The 24119-nt window shown below is 35.9% G+C and overlaps 1 protein-coding gene across 1 annotated transcript in view; it reads right to left on the bottom strand.

The window, feature by feature from the left end:
* Window positions 1–18037: 18037 nt before the first annotated feature.
* ITGA1 (integrin subunit alpha 1) overlaps window positions 18038–24119 on the bottom strand; it is a 179270-nt gene continuing 173188 nt past the window's right edge. The window contains exons 26-30 of the mRNA XM_063454028.1: window positions 23878–23982; window positions 22311–22415; window positions 21449–21541; window positions 19326–19442; window positions 18038–18626 (exon numbers count right to left, since the gene is read on the bottom strand). Coding sequence (XP_063310098.1) covers window positions 18582–18626; window positions 19326–19442; window positions 21449–21541; window positions 22311–22415; window positions 23878–23982 — 465 coding nt within the window. The 3' untranslated portion in view covers window positions 18038–18581. The remainder of the gene's footprint in view (window positions 18627–19325; window positions 19443–21448; window positions 21542–22310; window positions 22416–23877; window positions 23983–24119) is intronic.

Raw genomic sequence — 24119 nt, 5'->3', positions numbered from 1 at the left:
CCCTACGCGCGGATTCCATGACACCAAGGCTCTGACCATCTTCCCATCCAGAGGGAGACCATGAAACTCTCACTATCGTCTGGCAGATGCCTTTATGGTGAGTACCCATTTTTTCCTCTCATTCTCACGTGCGGGTGGCGGGCAGGTTGGCCCAGATTTACCACGGATGGGCGGCCTTGACATTAGACGCTTGGGTTCTTCAAACTGTACGGGGTTATCACCTCAATTTACTGTCTGTGCCTGTTCAGTGTTATGTCCTCAGGGAACAGAAGTCATTGATCTCCTCTGAGATTCAAAAGTTACTTGCAAAAGGAGCAATCCAAGAATTGCTGTACGCCTACCTGGGCTTCACGAGCAACCTTTTTCTGGTCCCAAAAAATGGCGAAGGGGTTCGCCCCATGATAAACCTCAGTTCTCTCAATGCTTTCCTTCGGTACCAACACTTAAAGATGGAAGCCATCCATTGCCTCCGAGACCTCCTCCAGACGTCAGACTGGTTGGCCAAGCTGAACTTATGGTATGCGTATTTCACGGTGCCCATCACCATGGAACACAGAGATTTCCTCCACTTTACCTTGCGAGGAAAACGTTGGAGGTTTACATGTCTACCGTTCGGTCTCTCATTGGCTCCTTGGTGCTTCACCAAAGTTATGAAACCGGTAGTGTTGTTCCTCTGCACACGGGGTGTTCATTTGATTATCTATCTGGATGACATCCTGATCATGTCCCAGTCACCGGATCAGCTTCAGTTGCATGTGACTTGGACGACCAATTTTTCTTCAGAATTTGGATTTCCTGATCAATTGGGAAAAGACGGTGCTGACCCCCGCGCAATCCATGGAATTCTTGGGTTTCAGGGTGGACTCTATCCAGCAGTTCCTGTATCTCCCAGAATCCAAGATAAAAGCCATAAAGAAGGAACTAAGGTGAGCCCTTCAGGCATCGGATCTATCGATCAAACAGTTGGCAAGGATCATCTGCCTCCTCCCGGCTTCCGTCCAGGTGATTGTTTCGGGCCCACTTCACTTTCGTGCTCTTCAACATCTCAAGGGCTCCTACTTTCGCTCAGGACACTCTTATGAGGCGAGGCTGAAATTGGACGACATGTCCAGGGGCGAGCTGATCTGGTGGCTCGCTCACATGGAGGCATGGAACGACAGGGCCAGCTTTGGGTCCATTCTGGATGTAGTGATCGAATCCGATGCCAGTTTGCACAGATAGGGTGCGCCCTGTGGCAACATTTCCACCGGATGCAGGTGGTCCAAGGTCGAGAAGTCGTGCACATCAACTGTCTGGGGCTCTTAGCAGGTGCCTTCGTTATTCGCAGTCTTGCACAATGCACAAACTGTTGCATTGTGCTCAAGATGGACAATGTATCGGTGGTGCGTTACATCAACCACCTGGGGGGCACAAACTCGAAGATGCTAGCGATTATGGTGAAGGATTTCTGGAACAACGTCTCGGTGACGGCGGAGCATATCCCGGGCCTGAACAATTCATGGGCAGATTGGAATTCAAGATATTTGAAAGACTCTGGGGATTTGCGCTTACACGCTTCGTCGTTTCAAGGTATAAGGCAGTTTTGTGGACCGTTCAAAGTAGATCTGTTTGTGTCCTGGCTGAACGTCCAGTTGCCAAAGTTTTACAGCTAGAGGCTGGATCCAGCGGCAGTGGCAAAGGATGCCTTCATTCAAAATTGGCCGAACGCTCAGCTATATGCCTTCCCTCTGTTCAACTTGATTACACGCACGCTCCCGAAATTGGTCAGACACGACTGTACGATGGTGTTGGTCACTCCTCTGTGGAGATCACAGCCGTGGTTCCCGCGATTACTGGAAATGGAGGTAGATTACCCGTGCTTGATTCCAAACTTCCAGAAGCTCCTTCTGGATTCGGATGGGAATTCGCACAGATTAGTGGATCAGAACATCCTTCATTTAGTGTGGCTCCTTTCCCAGGGACTTTGGACTCCCCCGGATGTTCCGCAGATAACTCTCCATCTCCTCGACAATGCATTGGCTCCAGGTACCCGATCTGCCTTTTGTGTTCTTTTCTTTGAAAGTTAATTTTTTTCCATATGTAAACCACTAAGCAGTTCACAAAGCTGCATTAGGCATTTATTTTAATATGAGTATAAATTTTAGTGGCTGTTGAGTGTTTTCACGTTTTGCTAATATGGATAATATTTTTTTTTCTGTGTTTTTTTTTCTTGACAATTTCTCCCAAATAAATAAAAGAAATCCCCCAACCTAAGCCTTACAACAGTTTATAATTTCTAAGAAATCTAAAATACAACTGAAAATAAGATCTTTTGTTATAGAGAACGAGTGCTTGACTTTTGTTTTCAATGTATGAAGTGATTCATTCACATTTTTGACATGGGATGATTTAATTTACATTGCTTCTTTCTCTAGGGACCTATGATCAAATCCAGAGTGATTGACTTCATACCCATGGATCTGCTTTTTTCAGATTAATTTCATGTGTATTACAAGTTTTTATCCAGTTTCTAAGAAAAAATATATAAAATGTTTATATACCGGTGCTTTTCTAGATAACGTAACTAAAACATAGCAAAATATTTTCTAGTCTTCAGGGAGTTCCCTACACAGATTTAAAAGAGAAACTCTATGATTGCATTTTATTTGAAATAATAGAGGGTTGAATAAAGACATTTACATTTTATATAGATAGTGGTGCATTTCTTTCTGATACCAGGTTCATTATCTAATGCATTTAAAAGTACTTCATTAAAAATTAATGATTTCTAGGAATTGAAGTAAAATATATTTCAACAATTTATTCAATTAGTTAGCCTAATGCTCATTCAGAATATTTAAAACAAATGCAAATATTTGGAGTTGATAAAACAATAAAGAAAATTGATCCAAGCGAAATATTTATTGTTCCAACAAAAAATAGTTGTAAAAAAAAAATAATGAAAAAAAAAAATCTTTTATCCCCCCCCCCACACACAAATAAAATAAAATTGAAATATAGATCAGAGGCAACAGTGTTAGATAAACATTGTGAGATTTCTGTCTCAGCAATCCTCCCACGCCAACCGATGGCTGCCTTGAGATGCTGTTAAAGAGAAACTATCACTTTCTCAGTTTTAGCAAACTGCACTGTTCCATCTTTTTGTCAAACGACTAGCTTTATTGTGTCTTTACAACAGGGACATTTTAAGAACACACAGAATTCTGGATCTATTACATCATTTTACATTCATATCATCCCTTTAGGACCTATCACTGGTAATAAGCATTATTTAGGAAGATGTTTCCTTAGTTTGTTGCTTAGGTAAATTCATTATAAAAAACAAACAAATAAACATACTTAAGACGCTCTGCTATCTGTAAAAATCCAATATGTGACACAAACCTGAGTTTGTGTAAATATGCATCATAAAACTTAACTTAAAAGTTTTAAGTGTTAAATTTAACAGATGCTGCAGGCAAATTATTCTAGCTGATCAAAGTTTCTTTTCCTTTTTTTTATTGCTTTCTGGGCCAAATTAGCTATCATTTTACTAAACAGATTTTTCACCATCCTGAACCATTTCTCACAATTTAGATGTCCTCCTACACATTTAAAAGACATATCTTCCATTACTTCCATATGATGCTTACGTCCAAATCCATCATAACTTTCCTGTTTCCTGTTTAAAATTATTGTGTCCTCCCTAGTTATTTACCAGACTACTGACATTCCCTCAACATAGCCTTTGTCAAAACAAACTATATCATTCCACTTCAATAATTTATCTTGTTTTCCTAAATTGGTTTGTTTGTTTATTTGTTTTTTTTTTCACTTTTACTTGTGTTTCACAAACTGATTTTTGTTTTCTGTATTTTTGCCATCTGTTTTATTTACAACAAGAAATACTGTATTTCCTTTACATTGATATTGAATACAATCAATGTTAGTATGTTTACATCTATATATTTTGTAAGTGCCCTGGGGAAAGTACTCTATATAAACGTGCATTAAAAATGCTTACATTTAAATTTTTAGTGATATATTAGGTATAACAATGCCACCTAGTGGGACATCTGATAAATTGCCTTGTGGAACTTTTCACATCCTCATGCCCGATCTTTAAAACATGTTGTCTCTATTATAAACCGTGGATATATTTGAACATGAATAGTTTCTCCTTAACTTCTGACTTTTTAATAACTTTCTTGGTTGCCACGAGAGGATATATTTTAATCGAGAAAAACTTTCAAAATGATAACAGTGCTTCATGAAACCATGGTCTCTGTTATCACTGCTAGTCACCAAACAAGGTGGAGATCATTTCTTCAGAAGTTGAATCAGACTCATTCATGACTTCTAGGCCTTCCTTATCATTCCCGTGGTGACCTCCAATGAACTGCACCTTTTTAGGTCCATTTCTAGACCCACCTGAAGACCCACAGATCGTACATATTGGAACCTTCTGTGTAAGGGTTGTTGGGGACATAATGATTGCAATCTTTCTGTGTAATCCTTCTTGGATTTGCAGATTCCAGTAAGTTATATAATAATGTCCTGACATCACAAGATTGCTGTTATACAATACTACACTGACCAGCCACAACATTAAAACCACTGACAGCCACAGACCAGTCAGAGTGCCCATGATGAGCCCTGCCCACTGCTGAAAGCATCTACAATGGGGGTGTGAGCATCAGAACTGGACTATGGTGCAATAGCAGAAGTTTGTCTGATATGATCAATCTTATTTTCTTTTAGATAAGGTGGATGGCTGGGGTGTGTGCATTATTTACCTGGGACAGATATGGCAGCACAATGCATTAAGGGAAGAAATCAGGCCAGTGGAGGCAGAGTTTTGCTCTGGGCAATGTTTTGCTGGAAAATCTTGTTTCTGGCATTCATGTGAATGTTACTTTGACACATACCACCTACTATGACATCGTTGATCCTCTTTCAGCAGGATAATGCACTCTGTCACACTGTAATAAATATGTTCAGGAATGGTTTGAGGAACATGAAAAGGCTTCCAAATTCTGTGAGGCATGCTTCAGCAACTAATTCACTCCATGGAGACACCACCTCACAAATTACAGGATTACTAATGTCTTGGTGCCAGATATCAAAGGACACATTCAGAGGCCTACACCTTGACACAACAGAGGCAGCATGTGGAAGACCTACACAATATTAAGCACATGGTTTTAATGTTGCACCTGATCAGTGTTGCTTACTACAGTGTCGGAAGCTCCCATGTCAGGGCCTTTTGGAGAGGCTTCTCACAACTACAATACCTAAGATTGGTCTGTTTACTAAATTAGTCTGAATCAAAAATAAACCAGTACCATTTATGGACATTTGGATTCCGAAAAATTCCAGCCACTGCTTTTAGAAGTTTGCAATACAACATTCCCCCCAAGTAACTTTGTTAGTAAATTAGGCTTGAATATTGTCTAGAAATTCAATTTATATAATGAGTTTTAACATCCAGGGTACTCTTTCTCTTCAACACATCAAACAAACCAAGTGAGCCACCAAAAAAAAGCCCAGATATAAATTATGCCATTTATTACTGTTAGTTTTGAGTCCTCTGTTCTTTGCCTGGTATGAACACGTAACTTAGGACTAATAGTGAATGCCAAAATGGTGCAAAAAATAGGGAACAGAAAGCACAAACACCGAGAGCAGACCACCAGGTGGCTCCCATGAGCTTCAGCAATGCTCTGATACTGATGCAACCTATACTGCCTTCATCCATCAGAAATGCACAGCAGATACACTGGACCACCAGAGAATGGTATCCATAGGCTGAGGGCCTGAGTAAAATAAAAATGTGTGTGCCACCTAACTTCCAGAATCCACCTCCAGACTGTAAGCAAACTATTTTAATTATCCTGCAGACTGCTACCTAAACGCCACAATACTTTTAGGGCTCCTCTTTCTCCTATTGTGCTGCACTTTTGTTTCCCAGTGATTGTATATGTGTAACACGTTGTGTGTATCTGTGTTGATCTGTGATTGCATGATTGTGTATATGTGTGTGTATCTCGTGCACAAGTCTACTTCTTATGTAACCATACACAGCTTCCTTTTAGACTGCAAACGTTAAGTAATAACATACATTTTTTTTCCTGTATTTATTCATTTGTTGTGTCCCTAGAAATGTCACATGACTCTGCCTGTTAAAAGTAATATCACATGTCCATGTGAGTAAGCAGATTTGTATGTTTTGTGTGGCCACTCATTTTATACCTGCCCATCCTCCTCTATTCTATGTCTAATGCAATGAAACAATTGTATATTTGTTTTGCTAATTATTTACATAAAATTAATAATAATACTATTTATAATATAAACACTATTTTTCTTCTGTCCTATAGATTAAAGTTAAAGGTATTGTTATTTTCCTCCTATATTAATACATTTTACTGGTATTAAATAAAACTTAAAAATAAATACAATAAGAGGTACTCACAAAAGGGGGGCAAAAAACTTATTTTGCTCAATCCTAATCGCATAGGTGGTATTGTCCCCACCAAGGATATTGTTGGAGTTTTCCTCTTGATAAAATCTTCTTTAAAAACTTCCTGGAGAGTCCAGAATGGTGTAAAAAGAGATTAAATATTTTATTATAAATACAAATATAAAAATACACTAATGCATTTCATCAAGTTATAGGCTTTTTCAAAGTGTTGTCTTTACACCAGAAAGCACTATTTTCTGTTTTATTTTTTCCATACAAATCTACAATGGTGACCCACTGCTTTCATGTTTAGAGATACATACAATTTCTACTTTGATCATATCCAGAGACCACATCTGCTAAGGCCCGACAGGACCACCACATCCATAGGCGGAGATTGTACTGCCCAGGCGCTACCATCTGGAGCTGATCTATAGCTTCTGAAAATTGTAAGTGTGTTTTTATACTCTTTGCATCAACTGTCAGAAGATCTGTTGGCGCTATATAAATGGCAATAATAATAACAATAATAATAATAATACTACACTATATTGTTTTCTCTTGACTCTTTTTTCTCCACATATACACTCCTGGATTTGAGGCTTTCTACAAGGTGCTGCTCCCTCAATTCCATACTAAACTGTACCTTTTAGCAGAAGCAAGAGACTCTGGTTTGGGTTGTTTTAGCTCCCTACTAATACTCTCATTAGCGCTAGGAATCCTTTATTTGTTTTATTTAGTAGTCTCTGTATCTAGCAATCTGTGTGCATAAAGAAAAGAGGGGACAGGGTGGTGGGGGTGGGGAGTGGGCTAATGTGCAGAAACAGCACAGTGTGGCAAGTATCTGCTCTGCCAGTACACAGCAGAGCAACAGAGCGGGCACCAAGGGATCAATCTTCACTGATTGCACAGGTTACTCACGCACCATGCACTAATGACAGGAGGTAGGATGTGATGTCACCCCAGCATTAGCATGGATATGCAAGAAGACGTACATTTAGAGCACAACAAAATCCCAGTTGTTATAGTAAATAACAAATCACCTGAACTTGACACAGTTGGGTTATACTGGTACAACGGCTACAAACTTTGGCGTTTCACAGAAAGGAAATCCAAACAGATGAAGAAGAAGTTGTGTGTTTGTATTTAGCAGCCTGTGTGCATAAAGAAAAGAGGGGACAGGGTGGTGGCGGGGGTGGGGAGTGGTCTAATGTGCACAAACAGCACCGTGTGGCAAGTATCTGCTCTGCCAACACACAGCAGAGCAACAGAGCGGGCACCAAGGGATCAATCTTCACTGCTTTCACAGCTTACTCACGCACCATGCACTAATGCCAGGAGATAGGATGTGATGTCACCCCAGCATTAGCATGGAGATGTAAGAAGACGTACATGTAGTGCACAACAAAATCCCAGTTGTTATAGTAAATAACAAATCACTTGAACTTGACACAATTGGGTTATACTGGTACAACGGCTACAAACTTTGGCGTTTCACAAAAAGGAAATCCAAACAGATGAAGAAGAAGCTTCATTGATGAAACGTCTCTTGCCATTGTTTTAATTTCTCTTTTTGAAATGCAGAAGCTTATCGCTGTTCCAACAGCAGAGATTCCCTCAGCTTGCAACTAAAGCATACACCAGTGTTCTTTGAATAACTCCCTTAATACAGTTTTTACTTTGATTTGTAAACTATAGTTGTGGCACTTTCCTCCTATGAATACGCTTGCTTGTACATTTTTATATATATATATATATATATATATATATATATATATATATATATATATATTTAGGTTTTTTTTGTTGTATGATTTAGTGGTGAAAGTTATTAGTGCCCCCTAGTTTTGACTGTGGTGGCTCACATGTCCCTATATGTTATTCCTAGAGTTGCCACAGATTAAATGACACTATCATGTCACAATTGGTATAAACACCAACTAGAAAGTAGAAAGTATGCTTATGTTGATATTTTAACAAACAGTTAAGGAAATAGTGATCACAATATGTTGTCTATTTAAATATACAACAAAAAAAAACAATTGACATGTGTTATACTAAAACATATTATTGACCAATTTCAATAAGATAAGGGCAGCTTCACAACTGATTGACTGGCACGTATTAGAAATGTACCTTTCTCAGTATGTACCGCTGGAAAATGAATATCAAACAAAAGAAACAAACTGAAATCAATGTGTCTTACTGGGAAAGTATACCATGAAAATAAAAATAGGAAAAGAGCATTTCAGCATTCAAATCAGACAATTCAGAGGCATACTATATAAGATATAAGGAAGCAGATAATGCATGCAAAAAGGACATTAGATTTACTATACTACAAAATGAGAAATGATAGCCAAATATAGCAAAATCAACCCCTCCAAAATGTTAGGTACATAAATTCTAAAAACAAAATATAAAGGGTGAGTGAAAAAACAAACAGGAAAAAACTGCAATTTTAAAAAACTATTTTCCTCAGTAGTTAGTAAGGAGAAACCTATGCCAAGAGATATGCATATGATTACTGCAAAAAACATGGCGAACAATTGTAATTGGATAAATCAAGACAAGGTGCTACAGTAACTAAAGAAATGTAATGTAAACAAAGCCCCAGTGCCTGATGGTATTTACCCGCCAGCACTTAAGGAACTTAAATAAATTTAATGTAAACAAAGCCCCAGTGCCTGATGGTATTCACTTGCAAGTACTTAATGAGCTAAGGGTGGAAATAAGTGATTCAGGAATCTTTCTTTCAGGAATTGTAACGGAGGATTGGAGGAAAGCAGATATGGTTCTTCTATTCAAAAAGTGTTCAAAATATTTGCCTGCAAATTATAGACTTGTGTTTGCCTGCAAAATGTAGACAGTTCCACACAATAGGTTAGTGTGAAAATTCAAAAATTGGTTTACATGAAAATTCTTGTTCTTCGGTAGAACATTGGCTTAAAGATAGAGTACAGAGGGTTGTCATTAATGGTAAATTTTCAAGCTAGACAAAAGTGGAAAGTGGTATTCCTCATGCTTCTGTTCTGGGGCCACTTCTATTTAATATTTATAAATAATATTGAAATAGGCATTGTAAGTCATGTTTCAGTATTAGCAGATGACACAAATGTTAAGTAATGTGAGCAGTATATTACTTTGCTGCAGAGGGATTTAGATCATTTGGGAACTGGGCACTTAAATGACAGATTACATTTAATGTCGAAAAATGCTAAGTTATGCACTTTGGGGTAAAGAATGCACAACCTACATGCTAAACAGTAGTGAACTAGGGATAAGAACACACAAGACATTTGGGTATTGTTACATGCAGCAAACAAGGCAAAAATGTGCAGTGTATCAGCAGTTGCTAAGGCCAGTAAGGCATTGTCATGTGTAAAAAGGGGCATTCATTCGCAGGGTGAAAATATAATTTTGATGTTTTATAAATCAATGGTAAGACCACTTTTGCACCTTTGGGCACCTGTTCTAAATAAGAATTATATGGCACTAGAAAAAAGTGCAGCTGTAGCAGGGCTACAAACTGAATTAAATTAATTTAATATTATAGTTATGGAGACAGGTTAACAAATTTAAATCTGTTTAGTATGGAAAAACGTCACCTCAGAGGGGATATAATAGCGTTATACAATTAAATTCCGGCCCAATACAAACCACTATCTGGAAATCTGTTCATAAACAGGACTATACATAGGGCATGCGTTCACACATTTAAACTGGAAGAAAGGAGATTTAGTCTAAGGTAAAGGAAAGGCTTTGTTTACAGTAAGAACAATAAGGATATGGAATTTTCTACCTGAAGAAGTTGTTTTATCATCTATACATATGTTTAAACAGCAACTGAATGAATATTTGGGGTAACAATTTCTTGGAGTGATCCTAGCCATGCTAGGGCTGAGAAGGGATTGTTCCCAGTTTGTTGCAAAATTGGAAACTTGTTTTGCCTTCTTTTGTATATACAGCAAAAACAGATGTTAGAAGACTGAACTTGATGGATGCATGTTTTTCTTTTTAGCCTATGTAACTCTGTGATGCTTAGGTTTGTAAACTGAATTACAAAGTTTTTGCTAATGTATACATTTTGAGCTCTATTCATTATTTTGATATGTCTGCTAGGATCTGGAAATCAGTCACATCTTTTAAATCAATACCAAAATCTAAAGTAATAAAATAATGTAGCCCAAATCATATTTTTTGTAGGACCCTAATAATCAGCCCAGCTGGTGAATGTTTATCTGCATTTGTTTTTAGAATTTAAAGCTTGTTTTGTAGATGTAGCTAGTTTCTTGTCTTGACCTTAGAATAACTCTATCAGTTAGATGAGGACATCTCAACACGCTGAATTATTTGAATTAACATTTACAGTAATGGCATCTAAATACAATACTTATCTTAAGCAGTAACATATATAAACAGCTCTAATGCAAAGTGTACTTACAGAAAAGAAAGTAATTACATAAATAATACAGAACAACATAATGTGCAAAATTAAAGCAACAGCCATTAAAAATAAAACTGGACAAAGTTAAATGTCCTTTATGACATAGTTAAACCAGTATAAACTAGTATATAATTCTATCCATTAAATATGTTTGAACTGCTGCGTAGTGACCATTATGAATTTCTAAATGTGTACAACAGATTTCTCCGCTACTCTTGTTCTCTCTTTCTGTGAAATATGTAAGTTTTTAGTATACGAAATAAATGTCTAGTAACAAATTTACAATGGACTATATTATATTATTGTTATCCCCCAGAGAAATAATGATAGTCCTTTATGTGATTTCTGTGATAGTTTTACACTTAGATTCAGAGCAAGAATGAGAGCTATTCAATAAACTCCGAATGACCTTTTACCAAATAAGGTAAAACCATACAGTGCTTATCATCTTAAAACCGTAGGGCGTACTATTATGCCCTATTCTAAGCAGCTCTAAACGCAGCAGGGCGTAATTGTACGCCCTCCGTTTTTTTTTATACTTACCTGGTCGCCGGCGATCCCACGCCGGCGATCGCGGTTTAGTCAGTGTTTGTGACCAAATGGCTACTAAAAAAGACTGGACATACCCCATTTGCAATACCTTGGGTTGTCTACTATTGCAAATGGTATGCCATTATGGGTGTAAATTTAATTCCTGGGCTACTATACAGTCTCAAAGGCAACGTAACCAATCTGGCAAATTTCTATTTCAAATGTAACATGCGCAATTTGACCCTGTAACTTCCCAAAACACCATAAAACCTGTACATAGGGGGTACTGTTTTACACGTGAGACTTTGCCGAATACAAATATATGTATTTTATTGCAGTAAAAGCAAACAGTATTATGACATTGACAGTTAAAATGCCATGTAGAAATAAAAAAATAACAACATTTCTTATTTTCTCCTATTGTTTTCATATTAAATTATGTTTCATAGCTAAATATTTGAAATTAAATGAAAGCCCTGCTTCCCCTGAATAAAATGATATATAATAAGGGGGGTTGCATTTAATATGAAAGAGGTGAATTACGGTTGGACAGACATATAGCGCAAATGCCAGGTTTTGTTCACAACTTGTACATTTGGCTCAGTCCTTAAGGGGTTAATTAAAGTTACACCCATAATGGTATACCATTTGCAATAGTAGACAACCCAAGGTATTGCAAATGGGGTATGTCCAGTCTATTTTAGTAGCCATTTGGTCACAAACACTGGCCAAAGTAAGCGTTAGTATTTGTTTGTGTGTGAAAAATGCAAAAAACACCAATTTTGGTCAGTGTTTGTGACTAAGTGGCTACTAAAAAAGACTGGACATACTCATTTGCAATACCTTGGGTTGTCTACTATTGCAAATGGTATGCCATCATAGGGGTAATTTTCATTCTTGGGCTACCATAGGGTCACAAAGGCAACGTAAGCAATCTGGCAAATTTTAATGTGAAAAAAATGAAACACAAGCCATATATTTGATGCTGTAACTTGGAAAACACCATAAAATCTGTACATGAGGGGTACTGTTGTACTCGGGAGACTTCGCTGAACACAAATATTTGTGTTTCAAAACAGTAAAAAGTATCGCAGCAATAATATCGTCCGTGTAAGTGCTGTTTGTGCGTGAAAAATGCAAACAACTTCACTTTTACTGGCGATATCATCGTTGTAATAAATTTTACTGTTTTGAAACACTAATATTTGTGTTCAGCAAAGTCTCCCGAGTAAAACAGTACCCACCATGTACAGGTGTTATGGTGTCTTGGAAAGTTATAGGGTTAAATATAGTGCTAGCAAATTAAATTCCCTATACTTTTGGCATGGGTTGTCAGGCAGGTCCCGCTAATTGTAATTAATTAGGATAAATATAAATATATATATTACATAAATATATGTGTAGAATTAATATATGTATATATATACATATGTGTATATATACGTATATATATATATATATATTTTTTTTTTAATATTTTTATTTATATATAGGTATATATATAGTGATATATACGTATATATTTATGTATATAGATATACATATTATTTAGTTCTACGTGTATTTTGATATAAATATATATATATATTAATATCACAATACAGTTAGAACGAAATAACACACATCTATATATTTTTTAATTATTTATTTTTAATTATGTTTTAATTTTATTTTTTTACATATTTACATATTTTTTTATATTATATATAAATATATATATAACAATAATTATATATATATTTAATCAGTATACGTGTAATTTGATATTAATATATATATATATATATATTTATATATATATTAATAGTAAAATACACCTAGACAGTGTATGTGTGTGTATATATATATATATACTTAGATCATATATATTTAATATATAAATATATATTTACACAAACTTGTGTGGTGGACAATGGTATATTTTATTAGTAGCCCCCAAGTTTTAAAGCTGTCCTCTGACCAAGTCCTCTGACTATAAAACGAATAGCCCTCACTCATTGTTTACAGGGAGGGACCTGAGATTCCTTATTTCATCTCAATTTAATAAGTAGCTGCAGTGGGTAGGGGCAGGGGTTTCCATTATTATGCCCCTCCCCCCCCATTTAGAGTAATAGAGGGGGCAGGGCAGGGGGAAGGGGTTAACACTCGAACTGCCAAGGTTTGTTTAACAGCTTTTTTTTTTTTATAGCATATCACTGTCTACTCCAGCATACTTTCTTCCCATAGGGCATACTATTGCCATTTCTAAATGATGCACATGCATCCGGCCTTCCACCTGATCTAAAAGAGAATGTGATTCATCAAATCAGGCAACCTTCTTCCATTGCTCCATGGTCCAGTTCTGATGCTCATGTCCCTATTGAAAGCACTTTTAACGGTGGACAGGAGTCATCATGGGTACTCTTACCAGTCTGTGTCTACGCAGCAAACTCCAATGTACTAATGTGTATTCTGACACCTTTCAGCAATTTGAGATACAGTAACTCTTCCATTTGAACAGACTAGACAGTCCTGCCTTCTCTCTCCATGTGCATCAATGAGACTTGGGTGCACACGTCATTGATGCCAGTTCACTGGTTGTCCTTCCTTGCACCACTTTTGATAGGTACTACTGGGCAGGGAACATCCCACAAGACTTGCTATTTTGGAGATGCTTGGACCCAGTCATCTAGCCATCACTAGTGGGCCTTTGTCAAAGTCACTCAGATCTTGTTGCTTACTATTTTTCCTGTTTCCAACACATAAAATTCAAAAACTGACTGTTCACTTGCTGCCTAAACATCCCCTCCCTTGACAGTTGTCATTGTAATGATAGAATCAATGTTATTCACTTTCCCTGTCAGTGGTTTTAATGTTGTGGCTGGTCAGTGTATACTTAAGTAAAATATACATAGTTATTCACTTAAAAGAGAATAAAAGACAAATTTAAAGTGAGTTTCAAATTTAGGTCAGAATAGCCAAACTGGAATAAGTCAGCTATGCTTTCAGTATGGCAACAGTGGCCTTAAAATTGAATTATCTTTAAATTAACTTTGAATTCTCACTTTAGTGAATAACTCTGATAATGTAGCCCTTTTCATTTAAATAAGTGCTTGGCACTTACATTTGAAACATGTCTTTGCACTTAAATTTTTTCAATTTAATGAAAAGTTCTAACTTTGCATATTTCTGGCTAGTAATATATTCATATGATTTTAAATATGGCTAGTGCTTTCACCAATAAAGCCTAATACAATGAGAACCTTTCAGATTGTATAATTTTAGATTTCAGTGCTTTGTATGGAGTGTATCCTCTTCGCTATTAGACTCACATATTCAGTTTGTAATTCACTCTAGTAGTGCTTGGAAATCCATTGCCACAAGATGCATTTAGCTTGGAAGACATCCTCACTAGACATGCTTGGTGCATCATTTGCTCCTGTCCAGGTGGCTTTTTGCCCACGTGATTGAATCAGTTTTACATTATTTAAACCTTTTCTCCCACATACTGTGCAGCATTCTCCATGACAGATGGACATCTAATTAATCAACCTTTTCTTAAAGGATCACTATAGTGTCAGGAAAACAAAGCGGTTTTACTGACACTATAGTGCCCTGAGGGTGCCCCTTCCGTGGCGCTGAAGGGGTTAAAACCCTCTCCTCCCCCTCTGACGTCAGCTCCCCCATCCGACGTCACGGGAGCCAAATGCACAAGTGCCGGGCGCGCATTCAAAGTGTCCATAGGAAAGCATTTCTCAATGCTTTCCTATAGACGGTCTGCGCGATGGAGGCATAATATGCCTCCAGCGTCGCAGATGCGCCTCTAGTGGCTGTCTGGGAGACAGCCACTAGAGGCTGGCTTAACCCTAAATGTAAACATAGCAGTTTCTCTGAAACTGCTATGTTTGCATCTGAAGGGTTAAAACATGAGGGACCTGGCACCCAGACCACTTCATTGAGCTGAAGTGGTCTGGGTGACTATAGTGTCCATTTAACTATGTATAGAGAACTGTACACTTTGATTTCATGACTTAAAGGCCATATAGCACATCCTAAACCATGTCTTTCCGCTTGGTGGTGATCCTATTAAAGTTTGCATTATTTCAGTGATTGTGTGCCTGGACTCATTCTCAATGCTAACAGAATGGCATCCCTCCCTAGCTTGAAGAATACAGCTGCAGTAGTGCTCCCAACGGTACCACTTTAGGTGGGACAGTCCTGATATAGTTGTTCTCTCTAGATGTCTAGATTAATTTACTGGTCTCACATTTGGTGTATTATTAAATATGCTTGTGCGGGAACTAGGACCATGCAGAGAGCACATCCTATAGATTGGGGGCTGGCCCATCGTAATTCCATGCTTCCCAATGTTGGGAGTAATGCAGAAGCTCATACGTAAGCTGGCAAAGAATCCTAACAATGAAGGAGCACCAAACAATCACACAATAAAAAGTGCTTCAAATGTTACACTTCAGATGTTTATTTAGAAACCACAAGTGAAAACCTTTTTTTCCATTGAAGTACAGTTATACAAAATTTTAAAAAAGAATGCTGGGATGTAATAATTATATGATCACTTACATTGGGGCTGGGCATCAGGGTCTACCATTTGCCCATCCTTAATTTATTTTTAGAAAATAAAAAATACTACTTTAACTACTATGTTATTTAATATAAAATGTGAGCATTTTTTTCATAGTAATTGTACTAATTGTTTTCTATCTATTCTCTAGCACAAAACATATTGCAATAAAAAATATAAAACAATGATATTCATTTTAATTATTTCACTTATTTCACACACTTATAACTTACAATGAACTACAGTGTAAAGCATACAAATATATTTTATTTACATATTGAAATTATACCACACATTAGCATATACGTATTTTCAAAAAAAGTGCATTTATCCTCTTTAAAAATGTGCAATATATACAAAGGTGATCATTTTGGCTGTAAGTAATTAAGATATAACATAAAAATTGTGTTATTAAGTGTGAATTAATGCAAGCAAACCTAGTATTCTGCCAAAAGCTAAACATGGACAGAATTAGTGTGATCTGAATTACTCACTAAAATAAAAGTTGACTCTACTCCTAAGAGGAGAATTAATGACATACTTCAACTACCTGGATAACTGATGCTAAATCACAGAGTAAAACAAATGATTTATGCTTAGCATTCCTGGTAATTGTCATCCCGATCCTACATAAAAAACAAACAAAACAAAAACACAATTTAACTGTAGCTCCACACATATCCTTTTCTTCTTTAAGAGGAAATTGTAGAAAAGCAATGCAGGGGTACACAAAATGTTTTAACTTTATATCTGGTATAGTCTTCCAAATAAAACTAAAAGCTAAGATATTAATGAGTGGGGATTGCATCAGCAAGCCTATGAGCAAGTCAACAAACAAAAACTCACTGGTAAGGGCACAGGTCCGCTCCAGTGGGATTTGACGGCCACAAATTATTAGCTGCCCCATGTTGTATTTTTTGAAAAAACAAAACACACAAATTAAATTAAGGCAGATTGTAAAATATACAAATTTTTCAAATTGTGGCCAATAAAATACCCAACAGTAAATTTATAATGCTTTCTATTCACAACTAATGGTTCTAGTTTATTGTACAAATAGGATTAAGACATTGGAAATTGGTTATAAATAGTTTTCAGTGCACAAATGACAATTCAAAATACAATTAGTATAATTAAAGTAATAAATTATTTGTCTTTGCTAGTGCGGGTGGCCAATTAACAGCTGTTTGCAAACAAGTGTGTGTATATAACAGCACTTCATTAAGCATTTTGTGAAATTCATATAAATACTTCTTTGAAAATGCTATATTTATTCTTGATACACCTTAAAATATTCACTTGGAGGGTTTAGATATTTTTTTACAAATGTAATCGAATTTACATGTTTGGAGGAAAAAGTATTTTTTGCATTTTGTCCTTACAGTCTTTAAAGCATGTGTTTTATTTGAAAAGCCTATTTACACGAGCAAAAAATTATAATTTCTTTCCTAAGACTATGCTGGCTGCAAATATGAAATATGAAATATGGTCTTATTTTTAAAGATTTTTTTTATGGAAAACCCCATTACAAGACTTACTGGCGGTAAAGGAGGGTGTAGATAAGGACTTATTGTTTTATTCTTGACTTGGCAATGGGGTAGTGAACATGATAAAAGAAGGTAGTATAACAAATGAGGCCTGTACTTGGGACCACTATTTATATCAACATAAGGAGATATTACAGAGCCTTAAGGAACAGGGGACATTAATTGGGATGGGACTTAAGGATGAAGGACAATTTTACTGATCCATATTCATTTGTTTTTATAAGAACAACATCTAGCAAGGCTCTCCTTAAATAATTTGCAAGTCCATCATACAAATCCAGGGTTGCAAGTCTATCGCACAGTGGATTAGCTATGCTGTCCCATGAAGTCAATATGAATTGCTGTCCCTTGGTCAACATGGGTTCTTTGCACTCCCTAGCTTAACTTGATTTTGTGTGATGTCAACATTTGCTGTCAGAGGCTGTACTTTACTCTGTGCTGCTCATTTTCCCTGTCAGAGGAATACACAACTAAATAGTAAGATAATGGTAAAAAAAAACAAAAAAAAAAAAACACGTTTTTTTTCTTAATGCAATTTCATAGCACATATGTTTCTAGAAATGTTTACAAATCAGGGGAAAAGATCCAGTTGTAGGTCCACCCATGTGTATCACTAGTGAATAGATCCTGAATTCAAGGTAAAATTATAAACTATTTTTAAAAATAAATATCCAAGTGACTATGCTGAATACAAATCTGGACCTAATATATTATGTTGCAAGTTGTGAGCTGTAAATGTTGAAAGATGTTTTCATAAATGTTCACAGTACTGGACCGCTCACAAAACATGGTTAGCGGGTACTTTGTTGAAGACATTATGTTAATTTTTCTATATTTTTAAATACCTCTCTGTAACCATATTCCTATCTGTCCACAGCATAATTTGAAGATTTTTTTTTAGTTTGAACCATTACTTTTTATTGCCCCAAAATATTATAAAATGCCAAAAGCACCAATACTGACAGTAATAATAAAGTTATTTCATTACATAAACCATCTGTTATAGTTCATGTAACTATTTTCAAGTATCAACACTTTGTAAACTCGTGACTTTTATTCTTCCATCTTCTCCTTCAGAGGTCTTTTGAAAAAGCCAGACTGTTTGACAAAAATAAATAAATGAACAAATAAATTAATTAATTAACCAATGAACAAACAAACTACCACATGCATATAAGTTGTGTATGCCTTACACTTCATTATATCAACATCATCTATGTTGAATTTGATGCATTATGTTTACCCTCAAGGCAAAAAGTGATAATTATTTTGATATTTTTGTTTAAGTTTCTAATTGTTTTTAAATATTAAAATATAAAAAAATATGTCAAATATAAAAATTAAATTAATATATTAATATATTAAAATATATATTAATATATTAAAATACATCAAAATATTACAATATATATTACAATATTAAAATATTTTTTCAAAATAAAAATAAATCGTTTTCCAGTTCGTACAAAAATATTAAATAATTTGAAAAGCTTATACAAAAATATTAAATCAGGGCCTGTATTTTGTGAGTATACACTGAATTAGTGAAAAGATAAATCTAAACACTGGAATGGGCAACAAAAAATATTTTTTTCCCAAATATTTTCAGAAAATTAAATAACAAAGATGGATGTCTGATAAACATGAAGAATATAGTTTACATTTATTTTGTGTTATCACGGCTTGTCATCGTGGTTAGCACGTGGACCCTTGTAATATTTTGAAAGGTGGAAAGAGGTTAGTTGCAAACAACAAGAGATGTGTCCTGCACCTTACAGCCTAATATGGTTTACTTACCTTCCACATTGCAAATATGATGAGGGCTAGAAGGAGCAGTCCTATAATAATACTTAGTGGAATAACCCAGAAAGGTACTCTGCCGTGCTCCAGCTCTCTGGATATTTTAATCATTGTCTGTAAGATGTGAGTACATATATTATTATTATTATTAGTTTGTTATTCATTTTATAAAGACATGCTATGCCCCCCAAGAAGACGGGAGATCTGTGTATTAACTAAAAGGTGGCCATGATCACAGTAGCTCACCCAGTTCAACTAAAAAGTAAGAAGCTCCTGGAAGCAGAAGAACTATTATTGATTCAACAGGCTTAAATTAAGCCTTTATCAAATGAATAAATAAAAAGTAAATAAAAGACAAAATGTCAAAAGGCTCAAATCTCTAATGTGTTATGTATCTATAATAAATGCAAGTGATAAGTGTAGAGGTGTATAAACTTATGTTTAGAATAAACATATTGTACTGTGTAACTAGACTGATGGAAATTAGAATGATAGAAACTGATAGAAACTCTCAATTAAGGACTTTGTAAAAGACTAGGTGCAATTATTTGAGGTAGCCACTAGATGTCACAGTAATATTAATCAAACCTTTCTTTAAATGGTATAGCCAGGCATAAAGAAAGGCAATTCTCACCAGAAACAACTAAAACCCATCCACTTGTAATATCTAACATACATATCAGATAATTCCACCCTGTTAAGAACATCTCTATACTTGTTTACCTCATTCACCATTCATTAACTGCTTCCACTCTGCCAATATCCCCACTGACTCCCCATCATTTGCAGAATAACATTGAAAGCTCTGACTCTTGCAATACCAAGCTCTAATAAACTCTGCACAAACTTATACGTTTGCTTTCGTTTTGACTACTCTCGCCAAAAGCTTTTGTTCTGCCAGGACTTGGACCTATCTTTAGTATGGACCAGGACCAGACTGGGAATTAAGAGCAGCCCTGGAACTTTTTCACACCAGCCCTAACATTAATTGTGCCAACTGTGATATACAGGTGAACCCCCCCCCCCCCCCCCCCAAAAAAAGATTTACATTTATTTACCCAACAAGAAGGAACACACTCACAGAACTTAAAAGTAAACATAAGAGCTGCCTAATTCTAATTAGATCTGCCACATCTTACATGAAAGTTTAATTCCCATAACCTTGAATAGGTTATGGGAGTGAAACATTGACTGAATGCTGCGGCATATCTGATTTAAATAAATGTTATTTTGTTTAGTTCTCAATCCTATGCGTGCACTCTTAGTTAGATATAGTTTGACACCAGTGCATGAAAGACTCTGAGAAAGGCACGGTTATCCACTAAACTAATCAGTTGTGTGAATGTAAATCTAAATTCCAGAAATTAGGCTTCAATAGTAAAGCTGTCACTTTAGCCAAGTTGGATTTTTCCAATCCACTATTTTGGTCTAAATTACGCACATTTAGATTTTCACTTCCTAAAATTAAAAATGTAGTTAATAATCCTATGACGAATGTGAAACCCTTGTTACATGTATATACTTGCATGTAATATCAAAATGTGGATAATGCAGTGGTATTATTCCCTATAGTGTGAACATCCACCAATATCTGAGCTGTGTTTCCTCTATGACACTGTTCACTATTTCTGCTCTCTCTGTTGCGCACTCTGCATCCTGCACACAAGCCTACCATGCTCTAACTACCACACCACTTATGAACCTGTAGACATATATATTCCTGCTTGTGAAAATAGTCCATCAGTTAGAACAGCCTGATTACTACACCATCTGGTTTTACCTACCTACTGACATTAACTATTACTTTACTATTCCTAGCCTGTTATTTAAATATAAAAATGTGTAGTTTACATGAATACCATGCTAATAATATCATCGGCCTGTTTTTACTATGCTTGTTATAGCTGCTGTGGCGTATCAAGCTTGTTTGTTAACACTTGCACAATAAAAATGAAGAATGAATAAATGAATAAAAAAAACAAAAAAAACAACTGCTCTTAGGAGTCAATGCTAATGGTATATATATATATAAAAAAACATAAAAATAAATAAGCAAAACAAGCCAGAAACAATGTTCCAATGAAATTACCTCTTTATCTTTTATAACTTATTGAACTTACCTCATAATTTTGACTCTCTTTATTTAAGACTATTAATGGATTTTCACTTTGAAGCTGAGCATTGAGGATCAAATTCAGGCTGTGAATACCTGCCTAGAAAATAAAAGCAATTTATTTTTAACTCTGCATAACATAATAATATTCTAGGCTTCCATCTTTTTCACTAAATGATGTATCTAATGGGTGTACTATTTTTTTTTAACAACATTGTCAAAAACTGAATGTTCCAATTTATTTGAGAGGTATCTTTGGACTATCTTTCTGGGCTACTATAAGCCTGCTCTCTTCAAATGAATGTTTCAATGTACACTGCTCTGAAATCTTATGTGCAGGACTCAGGTTATGGTGAGCCATCTGGCAAATAGTTGCCACTTGCCATGCCATAAGTGAGCGTATTTCCATTCAATAGAAAGCAGGCACTGCCTTTTCAATGTAATAAAAGCTTAGCTATTGCTAGTGACATACAATGAGCACCCTCCACTGGTTCCCTACATGCCCTCACCCATGGCCAGCGGTTGGGGGCTCAATTAATTTAAAAAGAAGGTAAAACATCCTAGTGTACCCCAGCCCCAAAGGTCAACTCTATTAAATACTTAATAATACAATAAATTGTAATGTAACGTGAACCTATCCTTTCCTATACTCCCTAGGGAGTGCTAGCAGCATTGGCTAGGGTTTAACCATAGAATCCACAGCATATGCACTATTGCTGCATGAAGATACCACTGGTAAGAGTCCATTTTCAGGGAATTGTCAGTCAATTCTCCAGCAAATATATAAAATATAACAATATATGTAAGAAAAATATAAGAATAATGCATGTATTATGTTCAGGTGATATATGAGATAAACATACAAATACCTTAATAAAAGTGGATTTCCATATTCTGAATGAGACATTTACTTGGGTAATAGTAGCAGGTTCCACAGTACAGTAGAAATATGAACAATTACTTCTCTTGCAGTCCTGCATAACAGTAGATAAAACTAAATAGTTACACGAATTTAATGAATGCATTGAGTCTCCACACAACTAGCAATTTAATTTACTGTATCAGGTTTATTGTTAAAAAATGTTTTACTCTGAACAGAAAAAAATCTTATAGAGCAATCTTGCCTTATATTATATGTTCAAAACTCAGCTCTCAATGTACCAGAACCAGTGCCCATTCATTTTGTTTCTTATGCTTCTCAAATCTCTGCAGCCAGTTCCCTTGTTCTGTGTTTTTTTTTTGTCTCCCTTAAAGGGACACTATAGTCACCAAAACAACTCAATGAAACAGTTTGGTGCATAGCTCATGCCCCTGTAGTTTCATTGCTTAATTCACTGCCATTTAAGAGTTAAATCACTTTGCTTATGCAACCTCCTGCATGTGACTTACACAGCCTTCCTAAACACTTCCTGTAAAGAGTCATCTAATGTTTACACTTCCTTTATTGCAAGTTCTGTTTAACCCCTTAAGGACACATGACATGTGTGACACGTCATGATTCCCTGTTATTCCAGAAGTTTGGTCCTTAAGGGGTTAAGTAAGAATTTCATAACTCCTGCTCTGTTAATAGTTTGCTAGACCCTGCACGAACCTCCTGTATATAATTTAAGTTTAATTTACAAAGCAGGAAAACATTTTTAAAGTAAGTTACATTTTATTGAAAATGAAACAATTTCGTTTTTATGCAGGCTGTGTCAGTCAGAGCCAGGGGAGGTGTGGCTAGAGCTGCATAAACAGAAACAAAAGTTATTTAATTCCTAAATGGCAGTGAATTGAGCATTGATACTTCAGAGATATAATCTATACACAAAAACTAGTTAATTAGTATGTCCACAATCCATGGATTTTTACATAGCCTCTCCCACTGCCCACGAGTGGGAGCTGGGGAACCAATGGTAAGCCTCCCCTCATTATATTAATAGACACCACCAGTCACTTATGGGTGGGGCTTGAATGATCAATGGGATTTCCCTTCTTAGTCTTTTATTGCTCCCACACTCCTTCTATTGGTTGTGACTGGGTGGGATTTTAGCAAATCTTCTCCCTTTTATTTTGTAATAGAGCATGCACATGCTTGCCATGGGTAAGGGAAGGGGGCTGGAAAGTGACCTGTCCACTCCATTATTTAATTTCTTCTTCCACCCAATATCCATGGGTGGGAGCACAGGTGGGACTATTGGCAGGACATCCACTGTTTTTTTTTTTTTTTTACTAGCAACTTGGCAGCTTCTGGCTGTTCACTGTTTGGTAGACTTGTCCCCACCCACACAGAAGCAATTCATTTTAAAGAATTGATAGGACAAGTTACAATATAGAAACCAAGGGATATGTTCAATTTAAAACAAAGTCATCAAGTTAGGAATTTAGAAAAAATACGCTACTGTAGTAGTTTATATGAAGTAGGATATCAATGTGGAAAAAATGTTAAACACTTACCAATATTGTATCTCTTAAAGTTTCGGTAAATTTAGGCATTATGTATGATTGTCCTGGAAGTATTCTTAATGGGTCCAAGAGGTGATCAGTCTTGCAACTGGTTCCCTGAATGGATACAGAAAGTTTTCTTAGCTCTTGGTGTCTTAATGTTCACGCTGGGCAATGCCCTAATTTGTCCCAAATATATTTTTTATACACTACTGTATATTGAAAACAAACATCTTAAATGAAAGATGCCCAAG

The sequence above is a fragment of the Pelobates fuscus genome, chromosome 5 (genome assembly GCF_036172605.1).
Source record: "Pelobates fuscus isolate aPelFus1 chromosome 5, aPelFus1.pri, whole genome shotgun sequence".
Lineage (NCBI taxonomy): Eukaryota > Metazoa > Chordata > Amphibia > Anura > Pelobatidae > Pelobates > Pelobates fuscus.
The sequence above is the reverse complement of the archived record's forward strand: the minus strand, read 5'-3'. Positions and strand labels throughout refer to the sequence as shown.